Below are 12753 nucleotides of genomic sequence, written 5' to 3' on the forward strand. Positions count from 1 at the left end.
GAGCCTGCAGGATTTTTTTTTGTTGGTGGTCAAATGAATTATTGATTTGCTGCAGTTTGATATGTGTTTCCCAAAGACTGTGTGCAGGACAAACTGTAAATCCTAAATAATAAAAGGAAAATATAACCGGTCTGGCAAAAAATGGGTGTGAAACTTTACAGTGTGAAATAAATAAAGAGATGGTTTAGTTCCTGAGAGTTGGATTAGAAATGTGTGCCCAGCACAAGAAAGAGCAGGAGGTGTCTGTAAGGGAAAGAAGAGTCAGGTTTTAACAAGAAGATTGGACAGATTCCTACAACCACCTCTCCAAGCTTATTCTGTCCTGCCAGGAATGTCCAGAAGCAGCAAAAATAAGAGGGGTGTTACAACTTTCTGTCATGGCTGAGGAGTGTGGCTGGGAAGGGGCTGTTTCATTTTGGCTGTTCTCCACACCAGAACTTCAGAGACGTGTTCCCCCACACCTACTTGTCAGGCCCTCACCTTTGTGACTCTCTTTTTCTGCCACACAGATGTGAGAGAAGAGTAAAACTCCCCGTCCCCTCTCCTGCCACACGTTCTCCTCACTGCGAGCTTGGAACCTTTTGCTTCCGACCAGGTACCTCATCTCCTGCCACCACCGTCTTCTGTCCCGCCCACACCTCGTGGTGAACTTCCCTTGCATCTTCCATCCTCCCCACTGGATCAGGACCCCAGCCCTCTTCCTTTCAGCCCATCCCATTCCACCAGTCCTGATGATTCCCTCCTGCCAGCTCTGCTCCGTGTTCCGTGCCCGTGAGCCGTTCGGCCCGTCCAGTGTGGAGCTGCAGGATCCCAGCTTAGGGGAGAGAGAGAGCCCACGGCTGGCACAGGAAAAGTCCCTCTTTGCCATGTGGAAGAGCTGTGCTCCAGCTGTGCTGGTGCCATGTTTGCACTGGATTTTCCTTTCAGCATTCCATGGTGGTGGTTATTGTCAGTGAGTACTTCACCATGCCAGGCTGAGGGTGCAGGGCTGCACATGAGGAGAGGAGGGATCATTCCCAGCTGGCACTTGCCCTGAGACTGGATAACTCTACAGAACGGCTTCCAAGCACTAAAATATGTTGTAAATGGAACTGTATTTCTCTGACCTTTCCCCTGCAGCCACCCACCATCAGCTGGTCCCTCCTGCTGCAGTGAGCTCCTCACACTGACCAAGACCAGGGGGAAGCACTACTTCATCATCACCTTTTTTTGGGGTCTTTTCCTTTCTCCTGCCCCCAGTAGAGGCACGGATTTTTGGCAAGTCTTGTATTTGCCTGGGTTTTTAATCATCTCAACCTTGAGTTATATCACTTGGTGATGATACACATTTTTATCAGAGTTATATTTCACTGTGGTCATGTGAACCCTCTTTTCCTTCATGATTAACAGTTCTGGTGTGAGGTCTGTCTGTGAACTACAGGCATTTGTGTTGTGTGCTGCCAGGGAGAACTGGAGGTGCCTCTGCACGAGGATGAAACAGGAGCAACCAAAATGATCCTTTTTACAAAAACCTAATCAGAAAAATCACTAATAGTGAAATTCTGATGTAACAGTGCTAATTAACAAGGAGTTCATCTGGCACTCCTTGGCCTCCCAGATCTTTACAAAAGGCTTGAGAAAATCAGATAAATAGGGGCTGTGGAGGAAAACTCCCATTTTTATGTGGGTTGCAGATGAGTTCTTGGGAGCAGTTTAGTTTTCAAAGCATATTGTGGCTGCTGTGATATCTTTTATGATCTATTTTGAAATAATAATCTGAATATAATTTAGAGCTCAAGTAGTTGTAAATCCAGTGTATTTTCTTCTCGAGGTGAGTTGCTTTAGTTTTGTTACTGTGAGTTATTTTTGAACCCTGTACCTGTGTGTTGAGTGTGTTTGTGGTGCACATAAAACTCTGATTTCAGTGATGTGGTTGTGAGTTCATTCATTTTGGTGGAGTTGGTCCTGATTTATCTTGGCAGGCCCAAGGGCAGAATCAGGCCTTAACTCCTCAAATTAAAAAATTAAACTCTCAAATTATTGTGAAATAAAATACCACCAATATGTTCCCATTAAATAGTGTTTCGTGAGACTAAAATAATAGTCAAAAATTCCTGTGAGTAGAAAAGCAGAAATCAAACATCTACTAAAAAAAGAAGGAAAAAAAAAACCCAGCAAGTTTTTAGTCTGCAGAGAAGAGAATTTGATTTAAATAAGCCCTGTTTTGAGTGTACACTCTCATAACAGTGACAAGTTATCAAGCAGAATTGTTTTATTTTTGCCTGGCTGTCGTATTTAAAATGAAAGCAGATTGATTTCTCTCTGTTGATGTTTATCAAGAATTCCTGTAATCTTCAATTGTGTGAGCAGATTTATTTCTCCAAGTAAACATATCATTGAAATTTATCTATTTGGAGGGAAAATCTAATAATTCCACTGTTCATAGACAATATTAATTCATTAAAGATTAGTCAAATACTTTTTAACAAGAATCTGAATGATTTAAAAAGTTGAGGAATTTAGTTTATAGCGAGCTGATGGAGCAGAGAGAAATAAGCACAGCCAAAGAATCCAACACTGACATTTCCATGTGCTTCTATGAAAAACACATGTAAATGTCTTTATTTAGCAGCACTTGTGGTGACCTGGGAGATAAAGGGATGTGGGAGTTACTGTCTCTGTGAAACATTTCCCCTTTCATTTCTGGGGAGGTTTGGTTCAGCTCCATGTACCTCTTTTTCCTGTGGCTTTGGGCTGGTGTTATCCAAGGCTTCCTTGCTCCCAGCTCCTAGTTTGGGGTGGCTTTGTCCCAGGGTTTGGCAGGAAGGGCTGGAAGAGCTGCAGGTGAGGAGAAGGTCGTTAGTCATGGCCAATCTGTTCACTGGGAAATCACCTTTAGTCTTGTTTGGTGAGAAAATGAGTTATTTTGGGTTGCCTTGCGAAATCTGACTGGTTTGGGGTTATTTACAGATGCACAGCCATTAATCCCCTGTGGAAAAAAGCCATCCATGGTAATTCTCACAATTTTCCTCCAAGGGCCACTTTCTGTAGCCCCTCTTACACAAACAGGTGCCAGAAAAGCCTGGTGTGAAAATGAGGGGCTCTGCAGGCAAAACCACTGGCTTATATGGATATAATCTGGAATTGCCATAATGGAAAAAGGAGTTGTGAACACATGTGTATGAATGGAATTGTTCCACAGTTAAGGGGAGATTTATGGCTGGAGAAATCACTACAGAGCAGCAAGTGGTGGAGATTGTGTTTTTATTTTAATATGGGAGCCAAGTCTTGCGTTAGGACGGTGCTGAATCCAGTGCAGAAAATAAACGGTGCCCAGGAGACAGAGCGGAGTTCTGTGGGATCCAGGGCCTTCAATAGTGCTGGCCCAAGAGCAGCTAAGATAGGGAACCTATAAAAACTAATCTTGTGCTCTTACAATAATGTGTGGAGGGTAACAAGGAGCAGTTATGATGTGTTGGCACTGCAGCTTTTAGCAGATGACTCCTTAAATTAAAAGATAAGTTTGCTGAGTGACTTTCTGGAATTTATTTAATGAAGGCCCATAAAATATGATATCTGTTTACAGCTGGATTAGCAGCACACTGCTCAGCTACTGGGCTTTACAATGGATGGAAAGCACCAAACAAGCCTGAGCTCTTCTTTCCTTCCTGGAAAGCACAAACTCATTTTGGAAAAGCATAAATTTAACTGGTGCATGTGTCTGTCTTTAATCACGCCGAGCAGTTTCTGGCCTTGACATGCAAACTGTACAGAGAAATCCTGCAGTCATCCTGCTTGCTCAGTTTTTTCAAGTCTGGTTTCCTCTGAGGAGCAGCAAAGCAGTAGCAGTTCTATGAATATTGCACTATTTCCACCTCTTTGCCTTGGAAGAGTCAATCCATGGATTAACGTCAGTTACTTGTTTTCCTGGGTCACGATGTTGGGGTTGGGGTTAATTTTTGGTTGAATTTATCTCCTGTCTTTGTGTTCTGCTGGGGGTGAGCAGAGTGGGAGTAAGTTGTTAGTGGAATAGCTTCCCTTTTGGAAGCAGCAGTGGGAAGCTCACCCAGGAGTTTATGCTAAACAGCCGGTGCATTTTGGGTTGTGCCACAAGTAACCGACGCTTCCCGGTGCCGGAGCCGTGAGCTCGGGTGAGTCAGTGCTCACTAGATGGCACTTTTGTCCCAGCATCCGAGTTCAAACGGCTCCGCGGGAGAACAGGAAAGGCCATCAGTGTTTAGTCTGCTCTCACGGAGTCCCTGCATGACCAATGTGGACCCCATGGACTTCCTGGAACATGTGTTAGCAATTTAGCAGCAGACATTTATTTCTTTGTTTTACTGCTTGGCTCTTTGAGAAAGTGTTGGTACTCGGTTATGGGCTGTCTGGATCATGTCAGAGGCCATGGGGATCAAGTCCCTGTGACAGGCCAGACTGAGGAAGGATGGAGTTGGAGGAGGTGAGGAAGCTGACCCTCACTCCAGCAGTAACAAGTCCCTGCCTGTCTGTGGCCTGTGGCCAAGTGCCGGGGCGGTTTGGGGCTGGTACAGCTGAATAAACAAAACACTTTGCCCAGTTGGCTTTTTCATATTTCATCAGCAGTAGTTCAGTCAAAGTCTTTCTATTTCCTAAGACGAGGTTCTTATTCTTAATTGTATTTTTTTTTTCTCTCTCCCTCTCCTTTCCCACATTTTAGCCCCATCCAGAAGAGGTGACCTTGAAATCCTTGGCTACTGCATGCTGCAATGGCTCTGTGGGAAGCTGCCCTGGGAGCAGAACCTGAAGGACCCTGTGGCTGTCCAGGCTGCGAAAACCAAGTAAGAACAAACCCCCACACGTGTACACACCCCACCCTATAACCCTGCAGCATCCTCAGCACTCCACAGGTCTGGAAAAGACAGCTCTCTGTGCTGTACAGCACCTTAGGAGAAAGCTCCAACAATTTTCCTTAATTAAGAGAGATGTTGGAAGCAGTTAAAATGTATACTTTAGGTGCGTGTCTCCCCTCCTTTGAATGTTTATGTCTGTGCTGCTGCAGAGAGAGGATGAATTCCAGTGCACAGTACACAGGCATTTTGTCTGCTCTGTATTTTTCCAATACTCTTTTTTTTTTTCCAAGAAAACATTTGTGAATTAGCCCAGGCCCTGGTGCACATACAGAAGGTTGTTGTGTGTTCCCATTAAGCTTCACGGGTGCTTTGTAGGTTCGGAAGGACAAACATCTCTTGGAGGTTTTTCCACACGTGCATTCAATTTATTTAACTTTCTCTATGATACTATTTTTCGGATGTTTTTCTGTAGGTTTTTAATGTTATATAAGCCTAGTGCCATTACAATTAAATACCAAAACACTGAGAAACTCGGTAGAAATCTTTCCTTTTTTCCCCAGCATGACTCACTCAGAGCTCACTGAAGCAACAGAGCGTGGTGGTGTTTTCTTCCTCTGCCTGCACAGTTGGGGTTTGAGAGAGTGAACTGCTCGTGGTACCTGCAGCCTGCAGTTACCCACAAAGGGAGCATCACAGTGGCAGGAGGCAGCAAACTTTTAAGCAGGGCAAGTCACCACAGAGGTGCCCGATGGGGATGGCTGATCCATGGAAATCAATGTGCACATTCCGGGTGGCACCGGCTCCGGGCCGATTGCAGCTGTAAATGTTGGCTCCTCTGCCACGTCCAGTATTCCTCCTGGGGAAGTTCTGAGCGCTGCACAGCCCCCTGCAAGGGGAACACTCCTACAGTTCAATGGGAAATCAATTTAATCAATCGAGCTGCTTCGATAATTCTTCCTTTGTTAACCCTTGCATTGCTGGCATTCCCAGCAAACGCAGGCTTCAAGGACGTGCACAAGGAAGTTTGTGGGAGTCCCTCTCCCCTTTGGCCCTGCCTGTGTGGAATTTTGACAGCCACTGCTATAGGGCAGAACGAACCTGATGCTCAATGACCAGAAGGCAGAGCAGAACTGCTGCCTGAATTTATAAAATATAAACAGGAGTCATCAGTCTGAAATCAGAACAAGCCATTTCGGCTCAAAGGGCTTTTCTTTTTCCTTCTAGAAAGCTTAAAACATTTGCAAAGAAAGTGCAGTTTTAGCTGCCAGCCTGGAATTAGGTAACGTAGGTAACTTGGTGAAACCAGCAGTGTGCAAAGGGTTAAAAACAGAGCTGAGGGGAGATGTGGGTTCAAAAGCAGTGCTGTGAACCATTAGCTATCCCGGAGGTCCACTCCCTTTGGAACTGAGACTTGCTGTCTTCCTAAATCCCAAATGAAGAACCACCTGCTCCAAACCCACATTCAGTTGTTGCACTCTGGTGTTGTTTCAGACTCATGGATGAGCTCCCCGACTCGGTGCTGAAGTGGGGTTCCTCTGGCAGAAGCTGCAGTAAGTGTCCTGGCACTGTGCACTTGTGCTCCTCAGCCTGGGACCGAACACGCTCAATGTCTCACTCGGGGGGGGGGAAGCAGAAGAGGAGTGGAAGGAACACAAGTTTAACAAAGTCTTCAAAAATAAATAATCTTGCTCAGTCTCATCGGTGATTATCCCATGGAGTGACATAAGGGATCTTGGCCATTTGTAATCCAAGGTGTTGGGAAGCAGTGACTGTCCTGGAATCAGGAGTAGCTGTTAGTATGGAAATAGGAAGGAACTGTCTATCAAAGGTTTAGTGCCCAGAGTTTCAAAGAGCAAAAGAATGGACAGTTTGTGTCATGTTGTTTCTTCCTTCACTGAAATACAAAAGTAACCCAGGAAAAACAAAGGCCAGTATCTATTTTTGATTTCTTCCCTTGTTTTCCTAGCATTTTGTATTGGAATTATTGGAATGCATTGTGTATCAGATAAAATATATTCATGGCGTGTATACATATTTAATAAATCTTTCCTGCTGGGATTTGACCAGATGCTAATATCTGGTGTAGCACTCCAGTTTTAGGATACACTTGGGTCTTCAACTGAAGGAAAAGTTTGATCCCCCCATATGTTTTTCCTACCAGCACTACTTCTGCCCATTCAGTGGTTTCCCTGTTTTTTTGGACCACTTGATGATAAAGTATTGCTGCTTTACTTTTCTAGGATGCAATCACAAAAACAACAGTTGTATTTGAAGTTAAAAAAAAGTTGCATTTTTCCCAAAGCATTCCCAGTGTAATATCTAAGCAGATGAATAATATAGGTGACAGTAATTACTATTTAAAGGAGTATTATGATCCGTCAAATGTAAAAGACTTTTTTTTTTTTTTTTACATAGAACAATCAATATTTGTTGCTATTTTGATTTTTATCCTTGGATAGCTTTCGGTGCTGTAGGAGTTAGAGGTGGAGCACTCAAGGGCTGGCTTGTTTATTATCCATGTCTGTGCCTTCCTTTTCTCATCTCAGAAAGACAAGATATTGTCAGTTCTGTGTCGGGAGTGTGTGTTCCGCTGGAATTGTGGCTCCTTGTGGGATTGGCGGCGTGTTGGGATGAACCCTCTCTGAAGTTCTGGGTGGGATTTACCCTCCAATCCTCTCCGCAGGTGAAGTAGCCAAGTTTTTGGCCTGTGTTTGTGGCTTAGCTTACGATGAGAAGCCCAAGTATCAAGCGCTGAAGAAAATCCTGGTGGATGGCCTGGAGTCCAGAGGGATGCGCTACGATGGCCCTCTGGAATTTTCCACGGCAGCCTGCTCAGGGAATCACTGCGCTGCTAAAGCTTCCAAAGTAAGTGAGACAGCCCTGGGATTATCTCTGACATCTCCTGCTCCTCGCCTTTCCTTTGGCAGGGGAGGAAATGGTTTCGGATCCCAAAATGAGACTGACACAGCAGTTCTTTTGCCTTAAATACACCGTGCTTGTTAATTCCTGTTTCCCCTGGCTTTGCTAAAAAGTGGAATGTCAACCCTGAAGGAGGAAGAGCTGCCATGAGTCCTTTTGACCCACGGGCTCTCACATCAAAGCAGGAGGTCTGTGCAGAATGATTTACTTTCAGGATAATGGGGAAGTCAAGGACTTTGTTCACTAACATCTTGAAGACAAGCCTGAATGCCAGGTTTTTCCTTCGCCCCAGATTAAAAGCAAAGTTACCTTTATTAGTGAAAGCATTTAATTCATTTTCTCGCTTTCAAACTGTTCTTTGTCATTTGCCTTCCCACTCCTGCAGCCCCAGCGTGGAGGAGGAACGACTGTGGGACAGAAACGTTCCTGGTGTGTGGGGCCATGATCTGCACTGACACGGGATTTTAGAAGTGGCAGCTGTCCTGTGCTGTTTTCCTCTAGTACTCTAAAGTCTGAAGCTGCAAGTTAATAAAGCCCAGCCTTACTAAGAGAGGAGGGTGAGGTAATTAGAAAGTCGTGCTGGGAAATGTCAGTCCCGCCGTTCCTGCGCCGCGAAATCCCCGGATGCAGCGGCCCCGAGCGGGGCTCTGGGTGTGCAATAAGGCAGGGTCGGGGCACCAGCCATTTTTAATATTCCTGGTGAACTTTGGACCATCACAAGTGCACGTGAGCCAAGAATGCAGGATGCAAACTAATGTGACTGATAGGCTGCGAGATGAATGGTGATTCAAGTATCAGTGCACAGATGGTTCTGATTTGCTGAGTTTTGTAGCTGCTGCAACTGAAGACATAAAATATCCTTCTAGTCATAAATTAGCTCTTTGGAAGCAAAACCTTGGCACCAGAGCTTTACAACCTTCAATTAGTAGGGAAAGAAGTATTTGAATGACTGTGGTATTGACATCTGTAGGCCTGCATAGTAATCATTCCTAATAGAAGAGAATATCTGTTTGAGGGGGTTTTGCATGGCTAATTAACCACCAGTGAGAATATGTAATTTTTTCATGATCTCCTGATTGTCACCTTTCTCTCATGATACAATTACATTTTATTGTAGCAAGTGCCTCACAAACCAATTGTCAGCACTATTTACGTATTGGGGAAGGCAGAACAAAAGTTCATGTTTAATGAAAAGGCACTGGGTTTTGATCTTGGTAATTACAGATACTTATTTTAGCAATTTTATTGACTTTTCTGGTTTTATCACTTTTTTTTTTTTTTGTTAACAAAACCAAAAGCTACTTTGGTGACAGGACTTGAAGGCTAGGACGTGGTGACCACTTTGTCCTCGCTCATTTAAGCAGCTTGTTTTAAGTTTGCACTGTTTTCTGAAGTGACTGGAAGCATCAGGTAGCTGTTAGCTGATCTCCAGCTGATCCTGTTGGATCTCTGTTTCACAGGAGCCTTTGATTTCTTAGTCAGATACTGAATAGTAAATCTTATTTCCTTCTTATTGCCTGGCCTAAGACTTGACAGTCAGCAGCATAAAAGATGAGCCTGACCTTCCAGGCTGCAGGAGCCGCTGCAATTTGCTATTTGCAAGTGCACAACCCCCCTGGAAAATCCCTGGATGAGGAGTGTCAGTTCTCACCACTCCCGTGCCACAGGACTAAGTGGAATTGGTTCTGATGGCCAGAAACAAGAGCAGAATGTCTGTGTATTACTAAGTCTTGGCACCTGTCACCACTTTTTCAGAGAATTCTGTAATGCTGCCTCTCACTTCTTGGAACAGCAGGAACGCCAGGATCACCTGGGTTGTACTGGAGTGTGTTCCTGCAGTTCTGCTGCTGACACGAGCCAGTTTCCTCTAACAGTCACTGCACAACAGCTGCAGAAAGGCAATTTTAGGGTTTTTCAAAGGATTTAAGGAGGACTTGTTGCAAGTAGAGAGGGCAGAAAACTGAACTCTCTCCAAATGTGTTGCCCTTTTCAGAAAATGCTGCATTTCAGGGGCCTGGTGCACTTGGTGCTGCAGTCCTGACAAAGTGCTGCATGCCAGGCAGGCTCTTCCCACTGCATCTCTTCATGGCACTGTCTGGAGTGATCCCAGGTCTGACTCTTCATCTCAGCATTCCCTTTGCACCTCTCCTGTTCACCAAACACCTCTCACATTAAAGAGGCAGCCTAAGAATAGTGGGAGCCACTACAAACAACCACTGTTGCCTCACTTGCTGCTTGTGAGCAGGATCTGGTTCTAGTGACCTGTGTGATTGCACCTGTACCAGTCTGGTACAGGTGGCTGGGGGTTAATTCCCTTCTGAAAACCAGTAAACACCTGTAAGTACCAGCCAGGGGATCCTGGAGCAGCAGCTCCTTGAAGAGGATTGTTTCAGAGCATGGATTTTAGGATACAGCTCCCTGGATAGTTATCTGAACCTAATCCTGAGATGACATTAAAAGCAGTGGCTACATCCTGGTTCATTGTTCTGATTGCACACCAAACACAGGTGATAAAATACTAATTGCATTAATTCTCAAATTTGTTCATCACAGTTTTGGCTCTGGATAAACATTTTCAGCTTTCCCCCTCTGGTGAAAGTGCTGGTGTTGAGACCAAAGGAAGGGTGGTGACACCAGCTCCCTGCTTGACTGAGCTTGTAGATACCAGATTAAAAATTAATTACATCAGTACCAGCCTGTAATTCCATTAGTGGGGAATACAGTCATTTTTAGGTGTAAAATACGTATTTTTTAAGCGCTTTAAGTTCTGTTTGGGAAGTGATGCAGTTGTTTAAGGTGTGTCTGCGTGGTGAAGATGATTGTTTGGGGAATCTGTGGAAATGCTGACCTGAAGTTTATTTTCTAGAATCCTTCCCAAATACAGCACAACTCTACCTTGGTACTGGTTTGAGGAAAACATTTCTTGATATTTAAAATGCTGGGAAATATTCTTTTGAGAAAGAATCGCTCTCATTCTGTGTTCTCGTACTGGAGATGGAACAGTTTTGTGTGAAATGCAGGCTTTTTTCACTATATAAAATGCTCACTGTGCATCCCAGGTTCGCCTACCAAAGCCTCCACCAAAACCAGCTCAGCCCAAGGGAAAAAAGGTGGAAGGTGGAGAAAACACCTGTCAGAACAAAGCCTGTGCTGGGGGAACAGGGACACAACTCCCAGGTGAAGAAAAGCCAATTAAACTGAACAGGAGGCCTCAGCAAGCAGAGCCTCAGCAGGTGAGGATTTGGGCACACAGCTCTCCCAGGAGTTTGCCTGCTCCCTGAGCTCCATGTCCAGCTTTTGGGGTGGGCAAGGAGGAAAAGGGTTTGAAAAAGACCAAGTGCTCTGTCAGAAACCCAGTTAGCTGGCAGATTTTTAGTGGTTTCCAGTATTCCAAACGTGAACCTCAGTCTCTTGTAGCCCAGGGGATGAGAGCCAGGAGGGCAGTACCTCACCTGGCCCAAACCTGGGATAACTCTGAATGTTCCCGAGTTCCTTTCAGCTCCCGGAGTTACTGTCTGTACCTCCCCAGGCTCCCTTAGCCAAGCCTTCAGCAAGAGCTGTGGAAGTGAAGGAAGGCAGGGGGCAGGAGGACAGCTCCAGCTGCCTGAGCAGGCCCCACGCCCGCGTGCCGCGCCGGCAGTGCCAGGCGGAGGAGAAGCCGCTGAGATGTTACAGCTCAACTGCGGAGCCCGAGCACCCACTGAAGGTGAGGGGTTGGGCTCACCTTACAACAGCCTTGGTGTCCTGAGAAGGAAAGGTCAAGCTCTTCTTAAAATAAGGGTTCAAAATCCCACAAAGCCTAAACTACGTGTGTGCCAACTCAGTGTTTGCCACAAACACTAAAGGTCATAGCACTCAATTAATTAAGTTGTTAAATCTGAGGATTTCAGTAGTTAACTAACTCACCTTAAATAATATTGCTAATTTAGTGCATAAAAGGGCTGAATGAATGTTTTCAGTCTTACTCTTCAACTCTACAGGAAAAAAAAAATGAAAAAATTAATCAGAGTTTTAGTACAAATAACGCAGAGTAATTTATATCTCAGTGATCACCCTGTGCTCCTTTTCTCTGGAGCTTCAGTGTATTTTAGTGAAGGGATTCCACCCTGTTTTACCTCCCTATAAAAAAATAACTTGGTTAAACGAGGACAGTTTCTAACAGGCACAAAAATGCAACTTGAAAGGTAGCTTTATTATTAATCTGAAATTCTTTGCTTCAAGCAGTCTGATCATCACTGCCTGGAGACTCCGGTACAAGCTGGGAGAGGGAAGCAGAAAAAGCACAGCTGTACCTGAGAGCACCAGGCAAGACAGTGGTGAGCAGAACCATCTGGGGAGATGTTTTGGCTGCCAGCAGGGGAGGTAGAGTCTGAAAAGTCAAATTTTTCTCATTGAGGAAAAAAAGCATGAGAAGAAAAAAAAAATAAGGCAAGATTCTATTAGTTTCATTTTGCAGAATTCCTCTCATGTAATTCAGGAGCTTGGTAAAGGAAAGCTGTCTAGGAAAGCACAGCTGAAGGGTTGGCCCTTGTGCTAAGGGCCAGTGGAAAAGACAGTCAAGTGTTGGTGAGAAATGCAAGGGTGGAGTTTGGCTAAGGATGGCATTGCTGCTGGAGAGCCCAAAACCACCACCCTGGCCAAGGGAGGACAAGCCCTGTTGGCAGGTCTGTGTTCTCTGTGATAGGTCAGGAGAAGTTCAGCTTCTCTGTGAAATGCAAAACCTACACAAATCAAAACAGCAAATCCAACTTCATGTCTCAGGTTCCAAGGGTAAACCTTTATTAGCCCAAAACCAAGGAAGACTGAATATATTAAAGTTTTTTGGAAACAAGTTAAAGAGAGAATAAAATTTCAGCTCTGGACCTCAGTAGTAAATATAGACTATGTATCTTTACCCATACCTTATGTTACACACTGACTATACAATACCCATACATCACAAATTCCAGAGGTAAGGCTCTCTAAGAACTGTATTGCTTTCTCTGGGATAACTTAAATACCCCAGAGTTTCTTTCTGATTCACATC

The 12753-nt window shown here is 44.7% G+C and overlaps 1 protein-coding gene across 3 annotated transcripts in view; it reads left to right on the top strand.

The window, feature by feature from the left end:
* The window catches only part of VRK2 (VRK serine/threonine kinase 2), a 35615-nt gene that overhangs the window by 22274 nt on the left and 588 nt on the right, over positions 1-12753 (top strand). The window contains exons 9-14 of one of the 3 annotated variants that reach the window (XM_027653788.1): positions 4676-4796; positions 6300-6358; positions 7492-7673; positions 10787-10960; positions 11257-11433; positions 11949-12043. In XM_027653788.1, the coding sequence (XP_027509589.1) occupies positions 4676-4796; positions 6300-6358; positions 7492-7673; positions 10787-10960; positions 11257-11433; positions 11949-12023 (788 nt within the window). In that variant the 3' untranslated portion in view covers positions 12024-12043. The remainder of the gene's footprint in view (positions 1-4675; positions 4797-6299; positions 6359-7491; positions 7674-10786; positions 10961-11256; positions 11434-11948; positions 12044-12753) is intronic. The other 2 variants (XM_027653789.1, XM_027653787.1) reach the window with 2 other exon arrangements.

Source organism: Corapipo altera, unplaced genomic scaffold (assembly GCF_003945725.1).
Source record: "Corapipo altera isolate COAL_440 unplaced genomic scaffold, ASM394572v1 70, whole genome shotgun sequence".
NCBI classification, from domain to species: Eukaryota; Metazoa; Chordata; class Aves; order Passeriformes; family Pipridae; genus Corapipo; species Corapipo altera.